This window comes from Pogona vitticeps, chromosome 2 (assembly GCF_051106095.1).
Source record: "Pogona vitticeps strain Pit_001003342236 chromosome 2, PviZW2.1, whole genome shotgun sequence".
NCBI lineage: Eukaryota > Metazoa > Chordata > Lepidosauria > Squamata > Agamidae > Pogona > Pogona vitticeps.
Window position 1 is genome coordinate 163,544,324 of NC_135784.1, and position 15,599 is coordinate 163,559,922.

The 15,599-nt window shown below is 44.7% G+C and overlaps 1 protein-coding gene across 3 annotated transcripts in view; it reads left to right on the forward strand.

Moving 5' to 3' along the window:
• GALNT6 (polypeptide N-acetylgalactosaminyltransferase 6) overlaps positions 1-12,528 on the forward strand; it is a 63,921-nt gene extending 51,393 nt beyond the window's left edge. For all 3 annotated transcript variants that reach the window (XM_020784548.3, XM_020784547.3, XM_020784550.3), the window contains 6 exons: positions 2,729-2,846; positions 4,992-5,192; positions 5,793-5,924; positions 7,794-7,895; positions 8,345-8,497; positions 10,428-12,528. In XM_020784548.3, the coding sequence (XP_020640207.2) occupies positions 2,729-2,846; positions 4,992-5,192; positions 5,793-5,924; positions 7,794-7,895; positions 8,345-8,497; positions 10,428-10,541 (820 nt within the window). In that variant the 3' untranslated portion in view covers positions 10,542-12,528. The remainder of the gene's footprint in view (positions 1-2,728; positions 2,847-4,991; positions 5,193-5,792; positions 5,925-7,793; positions 7,896-8,344; positions 8,498-10,427) is intronic.
• Positions 12,529-15,599: the final 3,071 nt, after the last annotated feature.

Below are 15,599 nucleotides of genomic sequence, written 5' to 3' on the forward strand. Positions count from 1 at the left end.
CGCTCCCCCTGCATTGGAGGAATAAGAATCGAGGTTCTTGCCCTCCTGCCATATTGTTGGGCTATAATGTAAGGGGTCGTAAATCGCTCAGCCTAGTCAAAGTTCTCTGAGACACAATGGTAGGATTTTCTTTTCTCTCCCCCTCCCTTCGTTTTTGTTTCTGGTGTATAAAAGAAGGATAATGAGAGCCATGACATGAAAGAATCAAGGTTTCACCCCCTTTCTTTTCAAACTCTGCCAGCCTCTTGTCTGCTTTGGCAGTGGGCAGCTGCAGAGTCATTAGAGTAACCAGTATCCCAACCTCTTAAAGCTTGGAATGACCTTGAATTCATAAAGTGGAAGACATTTAATACCGGTCCTTTGGCCCTCCTCATTGCCACAGCGAGACAAAATCCTGTTCCTTTGGCCTCAAGTACAGCTCTTCTTTGTGCAGAGGTCAGACAGGACTGTTCTGCCCCAGTGAAAGGGGTCTTGGAGGATTCCTTTTTTGGTTATTTGGAGAGAGAGAGAGAGAGGCTGGCAGCTTTGCTTGTCAACAGCTTCTAATCTCCCCTGGCCCCCTCCGTAGGTAAGAGCAGAGTGGTGTCTTAGAGAGAGCCTCCTCGAAACAACTTTTCAGCTGCTGTCTCCACTTTTCTCCCCCTTAAGACCAGACAGACACAAAGACACAGAGAGAGAGAGAGCTCTGAGGTAACAGACTGTGAAAACAGGGCAAGTTGAAAAGCTTAGTCCCCAAGTGCTCTCCATCCTGGTTTGGTGGGATGCATTTAAGGGAATGATACCCAAGACCAAATAAAGGCTGCCCTGCCTGCTTCTAAGCAGCTTTCCTTCAGGCCCTTAATGAATAAGAACTACCATGAGCGCCTTCTGCTTTTGATGTCATATGGCAGAGGATGCCCTCAAATTTTCTCCTCCTTAATTCTGCCTGCCCTCCCCCATATCAGCCCCCATAACAACAACAGACGGTTCCATATCTCTCTAATAGTAATCTCGACCCAGTTGTTTGCATTCTTCTTTCAGGGCCCACCTACCTCTCAGCTCCAAAATGTGTTGGATTAAGGGCAAGTGGGGGACAATGGGGAAAGAGACCCGTGAATGCTCAGTGATATCTTTGGTTCCATCCTCAGCCACCCTCTTGCCCCTTGAAGTCTTAGGAGCAAAATAAATGGATGAAAGGGAGTGGCTACACAGGCATTTATCCTGCTGTTAGACCTGCTGTGGGGACAGGCTGGTTTGCTCCTTTTGCCAGCAACCAAACAACATAAGTGCCAGCCCATTTCCAGAGTGTTCCAACCTGCACCTTTCTGGGTCCATGTCAGGAACTAGTGGGGTTTTTTTGTTGTGTTTTTTTGTTGTTGTTTTTTTAGGTGTGAGTAGGATTGCTCTGTTTTGGTTCATTTCCAGCATATGTACATAGTCACTGAGAACAAACCAAACTGGAGCTTCCTGCTTTAAATTTCCCTTCCACTTTCCCACTTAAGAAGACAACTTAGCCTACTTCAAGATATTGAGAAATTTAAAACTTCCTGTGTTCCTCCCTGGAGGGGGAGGAAGCAAAGGTTTTTTTAAAAGCCTGTTAGCATAGCACTGAAGCGCTTATACCTTTTCAGTTGTTTAAAAAATTGAAAGCTTCTTCCCAGGAGTAGGAAAAACAGGGAGGCAAAGAGTGGATTTTTTTTTTAATTGTCTTCTTAAGGAAGGTGGGCCAAATAGGATTTTGTGCATGTGTGCAACACACACATACCCCATAGTCTCTCCTAGAGTTGAAATATTTGCACCCCATCTTTCTATCTGATAGCAGGCCTCCAAGATGTTGTAGAATAACACAAAGTTAAAATGTAAGAAATGTAAGGTTTAAAATAACATGGCAGTGATAACTGGAGACGTTTCTGTTTTCCGAGGGCTCTTCACTGGTTTTGTGAACATTATAGGCAAAAATATGCCCCCTACCCCAGTTTGTCCCTGGATTTGATGGGTCTAGAAGAGCATCTCCTTTTGGGAAGCCAAACTTGTGTGTTCATATCAGTGGCAGATGAGACAGTAGGGGAGTGGGGTTGCTATTTGTTCACGTTCAGGGCTTTGGTTATTTATTTTAAACATTTTTCTTCTGCGTACTATTGCTGAAAGAGCCTTACTACCCCATTTTTAAATATAAGAAAGACAGTTTAGCGGGCTTACATCAGTGGTATCAGGCATCGGTCTTAATGACTCATAGGGTCACTTCCAGCTCTGCATGTCTAAAATGTTGTCATTGTTATTGTCATCTAATGAGGTTTCTGCTGCATTAGTAGTTAAAAAAACAGGTGTGGCCCTGAAGGGGTGATTCATAGTCGTATTCATAGGCTTAAAAAATAAATAAAGCAATAGATCAGGTCACTTACGTAAAGCCTGGTTGAAGAAGCAGGCCTCATGAAGCTGCCCAAGCCTTGCCTCAAAGCCTCAGGGATCTCAGGCCAAAGGCCCTTTACTTTCCCACAGCGCTAATCCCTGTCCATGAGGGTAAGGTTTGCTGGCTGTGCTGAGAGAGGTATTCCCTAAGAGAGGCAGTCATGCGAAGGGACTTGGCCTGGAAGGGACAAACCTTAGGCCTGCCTAGGGGACCAGTGGAGTGCAATCCCTCTTGGCTTTTCAGAGAGGATGAGGAGCGTGGGTTACTTGGTCTGTGAGAGCCTCCGCTTGGCTGAGGTTTGTGTCATGTTCTTATCATTCCCACTTTTTTTTTTTGCAGGACTCCCACCTTTGCGGGTGGCCTCTTCGCCATTTCCAAGTCCTATTTTGAACACATCGGCTCCTATGATGATCAGATGGAGATCTGGGGAGGGGAGAATGTGGAGATGTCCTTTCGGGTAAGAAGGGTCAGTTGGCTCCTGGCAGGAAGCAAGCCTCTTGTGTGCTGGAGAAGGCCGTCCGTGGCCCAGCTATCCTAATCGGCACGGCACATTTTATTTTTACTTGGTCAAGAGAAAAGCGGCAGTCCCAAGATGGCTGTGCACAACGACTGTACTTTGGGTTGTGCTTAAACAGGTGCAGTTTGACAAGATGTGAGGGAAACTCATGTGCTGCAAGCAAGGGCACAGAAGCCATGCTGCTGTGGCCTCTCCCTAGGTCCTCCCTGACATATTGGGGGGGGGGGGAGGCCCTGCGAGACCTGCCTTCCCCCTTCTGGATCCAGGCTCCCAAATACAAACCAGGTGACAAGGATGGAAACCACAGAGAAGAGGGTTCCTGTGGTCAGACAGCCCACAGTGGATGCAGGCCAACTGTATCTGTGAACAGATATTCTGCACACCGATGCTGTAGATGCTTTCCACTGGATTGGGGTCACCAGGGGCAGGATATTTAGTGATAGCTGGCTCCTTCTGCTGGTGTGAAGGTTCAGCAACATTACTGACACTGAAAATCATAATTTTCAACCTCATACTATAAAAGAAGTTCTGCTGTATTTGATTACAGCAAGCATTTCAACTGCACATTGCTGCAAAAGGAGAGAATGACTAGAAAGGTATGAAGCATGGATCCTGTATTTATTTATTGTTTTGATGTACACAGAGAGAGGCAGTCCGCTGAAGTGGCATGCAAACAGTGCTAAGTTACAGTTATGCACTTTTTGCTCCCTCTCCACTGAAAAATTTCTCACAGGCATTCCTGGTAGGAACTGTGCAGCCCCTCAAGGCCTCCATCAATAAATGATATTGATTATAATTTCAGCCCCAGAATGGGGAATCATGTCCTTTAAGGTGTGCAGATTTGCTCCTTAATGACCATTTCCCAGATTCTTTTTTTTGGGGGGGGGGGTTCCCAAAGTAGTATTTTATTTTCCTCAAAACTGAAAGGGGCCATGCACCGTCCGTTGCAATGTCTGTGTTGGTGACATCAATATAAAGCTAATTTGCAAACAGCAGCTTTAAAATGCTAACTGCTATACGGGTTGCCACACTGTGGCAGCACAAGAAAAGAAAAGGTCAGGAATACAAATTCCCAACAAGGATCTCCTGTTGAGGGTTGTGCTTGGCTGCTCACAAAAATATTTTTGTTGTACCTAAGCTGAAATAGCCCTAACTGGGGCAAAACCTGGATTTCTTCCTGGTCCTGGGCTGCTGCCTGAGGTGGGGATCCTATATTGTTTGTAAACTTTTAACAGAGCATCAGCTGTAAGGCAGAGGTAGAAGTGGAATGTGATCAGAAACAAAGAACAGGAGAATGGGTGAACCCTTCTTTTTCAGAGTTTTCATGATAATAATTGAACCCCAATCTGTTGTTGCTCCTACTGTGGCAGCTTCCTTACTGAAGAAATGGTTTCTGATGGGGAGGAGGGGGTTCCCCTCCCCACCCCCAATGTATCATGATCCTGGACCTGATTTTATTCCCCTTGTTTGAACGAGACAGAAAAAAAAGATGTAAAATATAGTGATAGATTTTATATATTATCTAGTTAAGCCCAGGTGGATTCTGGTGCTTCACTTAAGGCAGGAATGGCCAAGATCTGAGGGCTTGGGAACATGTCAAGTTCTTACCCCCTACTACAAACCACGTCAGACCCCAAAATGATGAATGAACCAATCAATGAATGGAGAGAGAGAGAGATTTAATGAAAAATGAAACAGGAAGTACAGTGGTGCCTCGCTTAACGGGCGCCCCATTTAACGATGAAATCGCATAGCGATGAAGATTTTGCGATCGCAAAAGCGATTGCATTGCAATGTTTTAAATGGGGCACTATGCGAGGCACCACTGTACTTAAAATTGGCGTTTCTATTTGTTTAGGGGAGGCTTGAAGGGAGAATATTCAGGAGTAACTACGGCTCTTGGAGTTACTTTGGCTGAAATTCTGTAAAATCTTTCAAAGTTCAGGACTTTAAGGGCCACAGAAATGCCCCTGTGCTTCACCCATTTTGGCTTTAAGGGCTTGTGGTTTCCTGTTGGCACTGAGGGTACACTCTCTCCCTCCCCCCCTTTTTTCCCTTTCTTTCTCCACCCCCCCCCCTTTCCAGGTTTGGCAGTGTGGGGGTCAGCTGGAGATCATCCCCTGCTCAGTGGTGGGCCATGTCTTCCGTTCCAAGAGTCCCCATACCTTCCCCAAAGGAACCCAAGTGATCTCCAGGAACCAGGTGCGCCTGGCCGAAGTCTGGATGGATGACTACAAGGAAATCTTCTACAGGAGGAACCAGCAGGCCTCTCAGATGGCTAGAGAGGTATGAAATCAGCTTTTCTGGAAGGCTGGCTCTAAAACATTACAAACCATTTGCCAGTGTTTCAACACGCAGGGGTTCCTAAGCACTTTGTGCGAAGCCCCACTGTGTCCCAGCACCCAGAGTGCCCATCCATTAACCTCGCTAATGGGGAGAGCTACTGGCCGTTGAAAGAACTGCTGGATAGCTCAGCAGTTTGGGTTTCTGACTGCAGAGCCAAAGACTGGGAGTTTGATTCTTCACTGTGCCTCTTTGAGAGGGGCTGGACTTAATGAGCCATAGGGTCCCTTCCAGCTCTGCACTTCTAGGATTATGATGATTTACCAAACGATGGTGAGGGGCTGTTCTCAAACTGCAACCATCTGAAAAGCAAAGCAGCCTGGAGCCGTAAGATGTGTTCCAAACCCTTGCAGAATCTGGCTTAAATGTTGTCCATGGGTTACCCAAATCATTGAACAAAGAAAATGAAAGGATAGTTTGTTCCAGGGTGTGTAATCCTGTGCACAAGGAATAAATGGATTCTGCACAGTAGTGGGTTCGGGGTGCCCCTTTGTTATGTTTCCCCCCCAACCTCCTAACCCATACGTGTCATCATTTTGTCAGAAAACATACGGAGACCTGGTAGAGCGACTCCTGTTGAAGGAGCGGCTGCACTGCAAGAACTTCACCTGGTATCTACAAACTGTCTATCCTGAGATCTTCATCCCAGACCTTACTCCAGCCTTCTATGGAGCTGTAAGTGCAAATCTGCCAGCCTGCCCATCCCATTTCCCCTACATGAAGAGCTACCCTGCCAGATTGTAGCTCTCAGTCTCCAAGAGTGGCTGGGAAAGTGACCCAGAAATTCATATTTGGGGGGGGCACAAATAACCATCCTATAGCTTTGCCCCAGCTCTGGAGAGAACATGCCCAGGTTTCTGCTGTGGCCCTTTCTCATCATTGGATTGATGGTGTGTTCTAGCTTGAGGACGGAAACCACTGCTCTAACGTGAGCAAGAGAGAATTTTCGGAGGAAGTTGTTGTTCTTGATGAACGGGAGTCACCCAAGGCCACACTTGAAGTATAGGCTTGAAGTCCACACTACAAGTGTTGCTGTTCTTTCCTCTGCTAAAGCTGCCATTTATTCTTAGTGTGGAAGGCGAAGGGTTGCATTTGGGAGAGGCTGTTTCATTGAGGCAAGATCTGGATGACCAGCTTTGAGAACGTGCAAGGTAGCCCCAGAAAGAGAAAGGCCTCTCCCCTGCCCCCCACCGGCTTCCCTTTCTAAAGGCATCTCCTGAGCTGTGAGGAAAGCACAATGTGTTTCTGAAGGTTCCCTCCCCCCAAAAAAATCCAGGGAGAGATTTAAAAAGAAAAAAAATCCAGAGCCAAAGTAAATGACACCACTATCTGTGAAATGTCACTCATGAATCCATCATAACTATGGAAGGAGGGCCATGTCTTAATCGCTTTTCATCCCTAAAGGGAAGTCATGTATTTGCTAGCTTTACTAGGTGAAATTGGCTGTGTGGCATAAAGTAATCCTACCGGAACAGGCTATTAGAAAGCACTGATACTTGCTTTGTCAATATTTACTTTTCAGCTTCTGGACTCTTGATTCCTGCAAGAAACCAGTCTAACTGCTTTCTTGAGGACTTGGAATTCTCTTTTAAAACCCAATAGGATCTTCTTCTGTCTTTTTTTTTAAAACATCTCTTTGCACCCATTTATGATTGTGCACACAAATTGTGAATTTTGCGCCCCTCTCCATCTCCCTCCCCCACCCCAGCTCCAGTGCAGCAGCCAAGAGAATTGGTGTACTCAATGTGTGCTTGTCTAATCTTTACTCAAGAAAATCTGCAGCATGGACAGTAACATGGAGCAAATTTACAGAAACTGAAGGTTTAGCATTGCCTGCCTTGCTAGTATCCATACAGAGTGGGGCTGGAAAATATGAGAACCCTTTTCCTTTCTTAAGTGTTAAACTAATCTAGATTAGGGATGTTTACTTGAAATGTTTATTTATACACTGCCTCATAGCCCCACATTCTTATAGCAGCTTTCAGCAAAAAAATGGAAATGGTGTATGCTCATGTGTGTAAAGGTATACATATGACGTGGCAAACACAGCAGATTTCAAACAGGGACAAGTTTATAGGACTTCAAAGATAGATGTCTATTTTCCTAGCGTCACAGTTTCGCCTACAAGTTGCCACTGTCATTGACTCATTGTCTACAATGACTGAACATTTACAAATACTCCAAGTTCTGAAAGAAAAGATAAATGGCATGTAGTTAATGGCTGAAATCCAGTAGCAAGCTGTAAACTAGACTAGGTCCACTGAATCAGTGGAGAACGTCCTCCTCCATACCTTCCAATGGTTCAAGTGGGCCTGCTCTAGTTGTGACACACTGCTGGATTTCAGGGTCTGAGAGGCAAATGGAATCCTAATAGGCCTGAAGTGGAAGATTCAAGATTGCATCTGCACACTGTTGATAGAAAGGAGTTTGTGGAGTGAAAAGGGACTATGTCTGCAATGTTTTGGCAACAGTAGAATCTGTTTTCTGAGCTCTGATGTCAGTTGGGTGTATGCCCCTAATTGTGTTGGGCTTGTTTGGTTGCAGATTAGAAATGAGGGTGCCAAACGCTGCCTGGACGTCGGAGAGAACAACCACGGAGGGAAACCACTGATCATGTATCCCTGCCATGGCATGGGAGGCAACCAGGTATGGAATCAAAGAGAAGGTTAGGATCCACATGCCTTCTCATGCACAGGTGTACGAAACCACTCATCCACAGAGGTGGGAAGTACAAGCACAGGAAGCAGAGGCTGCAAAAGAAAGAGCAAGATCGACTCCTTCCTCCCCAAGGAGGATCCAGCAGAAACTTACAGAAACCAGCATCATGAATCTGTAGCTGTGTTATTAGGTGAACTTAGGTGAGATTTGTTAGTTTCAGCAGCCACTGCATTGCTTACACTGCATTCACCTATGAGCCATATCCCAACAGATGCTCCAGTAGAGTTTACTCCCAATGGTGTACATTCTCTCCAACTTTATTAATGCACTCCTTTTCAGTTTTTTAAATAAAATAATCACTCTGATTTGCTTCATAAGAAGTAAGGTGCTTTAGACCACTGCTTTACTTTTCCTTTGTGTGTTTTTATTCCCCTCAGTACTTTGAGTACACCTCCCAGCGAGACCTGAGGCATAACATTGGCAAGCAGCTCTGCCTCCGATCCAAGACAGGGCCTGTGGAATTGGGAGACTGTTACTATACAGGGAAGCATTCCCATGTGCCGGAAAATGAAGAATGGGAACTGACTAAGGTGAGTTGAAGTGGTGGCTTTCATGGAGGTGGCCTGTGCTGCTGAACCTGCCTGTCCCACCAAGCCACCAGGCTTTCACTACTTGGCCAGCCAGATATTTCTCACTTCTGCTGTGACTAGGATTATAGCCTGGGCTGGGCTAACCAAGGACGCTACTTATCCCAGGATCCAGCTAGAGACCAGAGTTGCTCTTCTGATTCTGTCTGCTGTGGGTGAGCTGGAGATCTCAATGGTTCTGTATGACAGCTGCAGCAGTAAGAGTTGAGCCCATTTCGGGGGAAGCTCTGGGGAGCCTTTTTGCCACTTTGGGAGGACCTGGCCTTACAAGGAAAAGTAGGAGTCAGAGAGTTTTTTCACAGTGCCACTTGCTTGCCTTCAGCAAAGTGGATAATTCAGATTTCACTCAAGGTGAGGGCCAGGCCACAAAATTGGCTAACATTTAAAACTCATTAGAAAAAAAAAACTCCAATGAAGAGTGTCTCTCTATAAGTAGAGTATTTGGTCTAACAGCTGACTTAAATTAGCAGAAGTTTAACAACTCGTCTTCATTAAGTGGGGGGTGGGTGGGAAGGTTACAGGCAAGACATGAATTCACTGAACCCCAGTGGGGCAACCTTGGGAGTTGTGAGGGAACATATTTATCATGTTCTGGCAAGGGGAAGACATATTGACTGTGGTGATCAGGCTCAGCAAAGGATTTATTTGTTTTGTCTGTTAAAATCCTGTGTCTGGATTATTTGGAAGATGATAGTCAGATCTGGTATTGTCTCCACATCATCCTGGGTGCCCTTGGAGAGATGCTGTTCTTTGGAACGAGAGAGGACACCCATCATCTGTAGGACACCCAAAAAGAGTTCCTCCCATATCACTTTGTTGGTAGCCCAAGTCTCCAGTGGTAGCAGCAGCAGCAGCAGCAGTAAAAACATGTTCCTTGCTTCACTTCAGATATGAAGGATATACTTTGAGGAATGTGACACTAGAGTAAGCATATGTCCTTGCTGCCAAAACATTGCAGATATATTCTCTCTATATTACAACTCTAAAAATGAATGCAACAATCCTTCCCATGCAAAAAGGGGAGAGGGTGATGTTGGACTTCTGGAGGACAGCCATTTGAAGCAGCACTGAGGAAATGTATACACTTACAGTTGGGAGATCTTGTAAAGATGATGCAGAAATGTGCCAGTTGTAACCCTCCCTAGCCATCTGCTCTCCAGGATGGAGCTGGTGGGATTTGGAGTCTAACAACAGCTAGAGAGCTTCAAGTTCCTCCATTTTGGCTTAAGGCAGTGGTTCCCAACCTTAGGTCCCCAGATGTTCTTGGACTACAACTCCCAGAAATCTAGGTCGGCACAGCTAGTGGTGAAGGCTTCTGTGAGTTTTCATCCAAGGACCCAAGTTTGGGAGCTGCTGGCTTAAAGGAACCACCAAATACAGAGGGATCCTGCCTCTTTCTATCACACTCGGAGGGAAGCAATAAAGGAATCCTCCTTGTTGGTGCTGGCAGATTATTGGTCCCCCTGCTGTTGGGCACAGTTTTAAACTGAGTATGGGGTCTAGCAAGGCAATTCTTGCTGTAAATTTTACTTTGTTTATGTATTTAAAATATTTTTGCCCCACCTTTCTCCTTAAAAAGGATCCAAGATGGCTTATATTAGTAAAATACAGTGTTTAAAAATGCTAGATACTAGAAAGGGTCAAATACCACAACATGGTAGTCAAAACCAACACCAGAAACTCATTAAAATGCAACAAGACACAACTACCTTTTTAGCAACCCCGCTCAGGCAGCCAGTCAGTCACTCAGGGAAAGCTTGCCTGAAGGCATGGTCTTCATCTGAGAGACTGTACACTGCCCAGAGAATATTGGTTACTGGGTGGTTTAAAAGTTAAATAATGAATCCAATAAATTGTTGTTCTTATTGTTTAGGATCACCTGATTAAGAACATCGCTTCTAACAAGTGCCTGTCAGCAAGAGGCGAGCATCCCTCCATGGCACTCTGCAACACCGCAGACCCTTACCAACTCTGGTACTTCAGCTAATATCTGGCAGACATCAAAGCAGCACAAGCAAAGTCTGGTGCCAGGGACTTCCTGTGGGGAGCTTCCATTTTCTCACCCCACTCTTCAAAAAAACAGAGGACCAGTTCAAGACGAGGGGGGAAAGGACCCATTCAGATATGCTGCATGACCAACTTTTGCCTGAAACACTCTTGTGCCTTGATGGGATTGATTATTCAGACAGACACAGAGAATCTTGATGTACCTATATATTTTTTAGTAAGAGTTGTAAGCTGCTATGTTTGCTCGTTAGAGTGCTCTACATTTTGTTAATTGAAGCTCCATGTTATGGGACGGACAATATAGGTGATTTAATCCTACAGTAGATAAAAAAATTTGTAACAAGTGAAATCAAAACTTTCCTTACATGTGTACACTGTGAGCAGCGTAGGGTGTCGTGGCTTGAAGACCACCATCCCTGTCCTAAGGAGTAACCTGTCTGTGGGATAGTTCAGAAAATAATCAGATGCCAAAGATAATGACGTTAACCGTTGTTACACAAGGAAAGCACCTTTTTTTTTAACAGTACTGAGATCTGGAAGGAGAAACTACACAGTGAAAATCTTGTGCCCTTTTACAGCAATGCTAGAAGACAGCAGGCAGTCATTGCTCCCCAAAGAGGCAGGAGATTAGTGTGCATTTAAAACAGCAAACACTGGAGTGCAGTATTGTTGCGTGAGTGAAATCCCCAGCCCTTTGCACAGGCGGTGGCCAGTGTCTTACCTCAGGCTCAGGAAACTCACCAGCACACACTGCAAATACATGCTGTTGCCATTAAAGATGAACAAGGCAGTTTTTTTTCCCTCAGCCAAAGGAAAGTGGAATCAGAAAGGGATCTTGGCTGTTGGATTCATGCAAAGGAGTGAGGTCAATTGTTGGGCACCTCCTTAAGACCTCAGTGTTGGAGTCTGTAGGTGCCACCTCAGCCTTTCTAATCCTTGCACTGCAAAAATCAAAAGAGCTTCAATGGGTTCTGGTTCCCCACCCACCCACCCCCCACCTTTCTGTGTGGCTTGCAGGGGGGTAGTAGAAGGGCTTGTAGCTCCCTTGCTTGACTTTCTATGCTGTGGAGTGGTGGGAGAGTTCTCTTATTTTACTTCAAGATGCTTCACTAGCCTCAACCATAGATTGCAACAACAGAAGTCAGGAAAGCTGCCCATGTGCCTTAAAAACAAGCTTGCAGAGGACATAGTTCTGTCCCTTCAGAAAATGGCTGCTGTTACAAGCCTGTGAAATCTCCATGATGGAGAAGATACCAGAATCACCTTGGTGGGTGGGAGTTCAGGCGGTGGAAAACCAAACAAGAAGGCAGGGGGTGTGTTTACAGGAACAGCCACATGACTAGGCATGAAAGTAAATACACACTGGATATTGCTAGGTATAGCTGCCTCTGGCAATACCTATATCTTTGTTCCCATTATTTCCTTTGTATGCTATTTAGAAAATATTTAGGTATGCCTCATCCTTGGATGTACATGGTTATTTTGTTTAAAGCAGGTTGTGACACTGTTCCTCCACAAAGAAGTAATTTCCTGCTACCTCTTGTTACCTGTGGCAGCTGCTTAGCAATTGCAAGGCAAAGCACAGATAAGCCCAAAGGAAAGCAAATGATAAATGACATTCTGAACTTGTAAGAACTGAGTATTGATGAGCACACTACATTTGTACATTTTAAACTTAATGAGGTGGTTGGTTGATACTTGGGATCACAAAGCCACCTCTCCGTGTGAGGTTCATTTTCTTTTCCCTTCTTTGAAGAACACAGCTAGTTTCTGTTCCATTTTTTATCAGCTTTGAAGAAAGCCAATTGGTTGAACGGAGTGAAGGTGCAGACTCCTCCTTGGTTCTGAGTGCAGAAGCAAGCATTAGTCTTCCCAGTAACTGTTTATTTCCGGGAAGCGTTTAGCTCACACAGAAAGGCCTGCCCTAGTAACTGGAAACAATAAAACTGAAATTATGTTTTACAGAAGTGTTGAGTTGGTCTCTCTTCCTTTTGAACTGCTTTTCTGTAGATGATTATTTTTTAGGGAGGCCAATAATGTTTGGAACATCCTTCGCACTGACTTCCCCCTCTCATTCTTGTGTTGGTCTACTGTTGACTTGATGGGAATAGCTGTTGAATTAGTGACCTGTAAGATTTTAGGATCTGGTTAGCTTACAGACTGTGGAGTCAGCAACCAGTAGTCCTTAGGACAAATCCTGCCCCTAATGCTGAATCCTTCCCCTCCCCCTGCTCTCTCTCATCTGTAGTCACCCTTCATTTTTTTACACCTTCTAAGGATAATTTGCTGGCGAGCTATTCTACATGCATTCCATTCAAATCGGTCTTACCAGGAATATAGAAACACAAATGATAAAAACACCCTCATCACCATAATCACCCAGTCTCCTGAAAAGGACAAAAAGCTAATCCCACAACTACAAATAGTCAGCTATCCCACACACTACACCAGAACACAGACAAGAGTTCTAGCTCCTGTCCCGAGCCACAGAGACTGGTGAAATGTTAAGAAGAAAAACCTCCAGAACAAGGTCAAACAGCCCAAAAAAACTACAACCACCATCGGATCCCAGCCATGAAAGCCTTCGGAATACACAAATGATAAGATTGAAGCACATGGTCTTACACCTGGGCAAAGTGCTTTGTTCCTCTTTCTCAGTGCTCTCATCTGACTAGCAGCTTCCCTTGTATATGTGAAACACATCTTTCACTTCACTTCTTCACTTCATCCCAAGTATGCTCTGCAGAGTCCCCCAAGTCAGCACTGCAGATCTGGGTTTTTTGTAATGGGTCGCACTGGAGAGAGACGATCTTCATATGTAATGTCCATTTTACTGACAATCTGACCTCTTGGGATATAACCCAGGCCCTGGTCTGAAGACTACTGAAGTGACTAAGACTACAGAGGCGGCCCCTCCCCTTTTCCTAGTCTGCACTTCCTCTCCATTTGCAAAACATTTCTAAAGTCCCTTTTGTCCTGTTTTTCTTTAATAAGATACAGTAATGATCAGAGTGGCTTTTGGAAGAATATAAATTTAGTATCAGTGAACAGCCAGCTACAAATTGATTTTTACAACCCTTTTAAAAAACTAACAAAAAACCATCCTCAATTGAAATCAGTGGGAATTAAAAGGTAGCGGTGAGTGCAATGAGGCTAAACATGATTTTGAGCTCAACCCTGTACATGTTTACACAAATATGAGACCTATTATGTTTAGTGAGGTTTCCTGCATAATGTGTGTGTGTGTGTGTGTGTTGGGGCTGCAGCCTGACTTCCTCTGGATCATGGCTAATCATTCGATTCCAGAAGGAAGCCAATTAGTACTTGTAATGCAAAGTGAGGAATTTGTTGTCCTGCAAAAGCAAGCAATGCACTAGTGAGATTTTGCATGGGACTCACTGCCACAAAGTGTATTTTTCACAGGTGTTGCCCCACCCTGACTGCCACAAGACCATATGTGCACCTTGGCTGCTTTCTTAGGACACCTGTTCGTTTCTTTCTGCTACTCAGCTGATCAGCAATTTGTTAGGGGCTGAGGAATAAACAGTTCTTGCAGCACTACTATTAAGCAACAATATTGATCAGCATTATTGAGAGAAGGGGGAGTTTCCCTTACCACCCCAAGACCCCAGGGCAGCCAAGGTCATCCTGCCATGATAGCAGCCAGCAGAGAAAATACTGTGTTCCTCAGGACCAGGAGGAGAGTGATGGCTTCACCCTGTCCCGAGTAATCTTGGGCCAGCCTGTCATCTCTTGGCCTATGCTACCTACACGGGAAAGTCATTAAAAGGATGAACAGGTAGGCATTGTAAGCACCACACTGACTTCCTTGAAGAAAAAAGAGGGAACATGTTCTGGGAGAAGGCATAATACACTGCTTCCTGCCATGTACTACTTGGAAGGAAGATACAGTTTTGCTAATTAATTGGTATTGATAGCCAGTATGGTGTTGTGGATAGAGTGACCAACTAGGACTCAGGAGGCCTTGGACTGGAAACTCAACAGCATGTGTGGAACTGGTGAAATCACTCCTTAAATCTCTCACGTACTGTACCTTGAAAGTTCTCCATTGATGGCAGGTAACAAAAATTAATTGGTGCTGTGATTTTTATCCAGTTTTGGAGATCTACGTAATTTTCTAAGGAATGTCTGTCAAGACCATCCCAAAAGTCTATCATCCTGTTTCTTAGAGCATGTGCTTCCTGACATCCTACAGAAGGTAGGCAAAGCTTGAAGACCAGAGCCTTCTGCCTTGGTTGCACAGTCCAGCCCCTGGTGTCTAGAACATGCTGCCTCTTGTCTGTTAGGGCCCTGTAGCCAGCGTACTTAGTAGCCACTGATGCCCTGTCCTCCCTGGATGTCTCTAATCAAATTATAATAAGATCTGTTTTCAAAAACGAAGTACTGTATATAGTAACTAAATGTGGCAGATAGCTAGTAGTTGTGCAAATGAACTTCTGAACAAAGAGGAATGTATGAAAGCTGAAAGAGATGGCTGGGCAAAACACACACACCTGTGTTGATACTAGAGGTTTTTTTTTAAGCCATGTGCTGTTTATTCTTGGAAAAAACTTTCCTGGCATGCTTCAAGGAGAGAGACCATGAAAGATAATAGAAGAAATACAACAGGTGTGCAGCGTACACAACACACACATCCAGGGTCCTCTGGGACATTTGGGTTTGATAGGGAGAGGGAGCTGCATCAGTCAGCATTTCAAATGGACTTCCTGCTCCTGGTTTGCTCTTCATGTATTCGTTCCCAGTTCATGGCATCTGGGAGCCAATTGTGTTTCACGCATGTTTTCCGTAATGTTTCTCTGTAGTCGTTATAATTCACTATCAATTGTTCATCATGGCTCCTTAAAATATTTGTGCAATTGGAAACTGAAATCTTATAAGCATAAATTAAGATCTGTAACTTAAATGAACAACTGTGTGTCTGTCAAATCAAAGCTAGACATCAGATTAAGGAATAAAAATAAAGTTCTCTGACAATCACTAGTTTAACTGCCCATCGCGCCCATAAAGTGCTATCTTC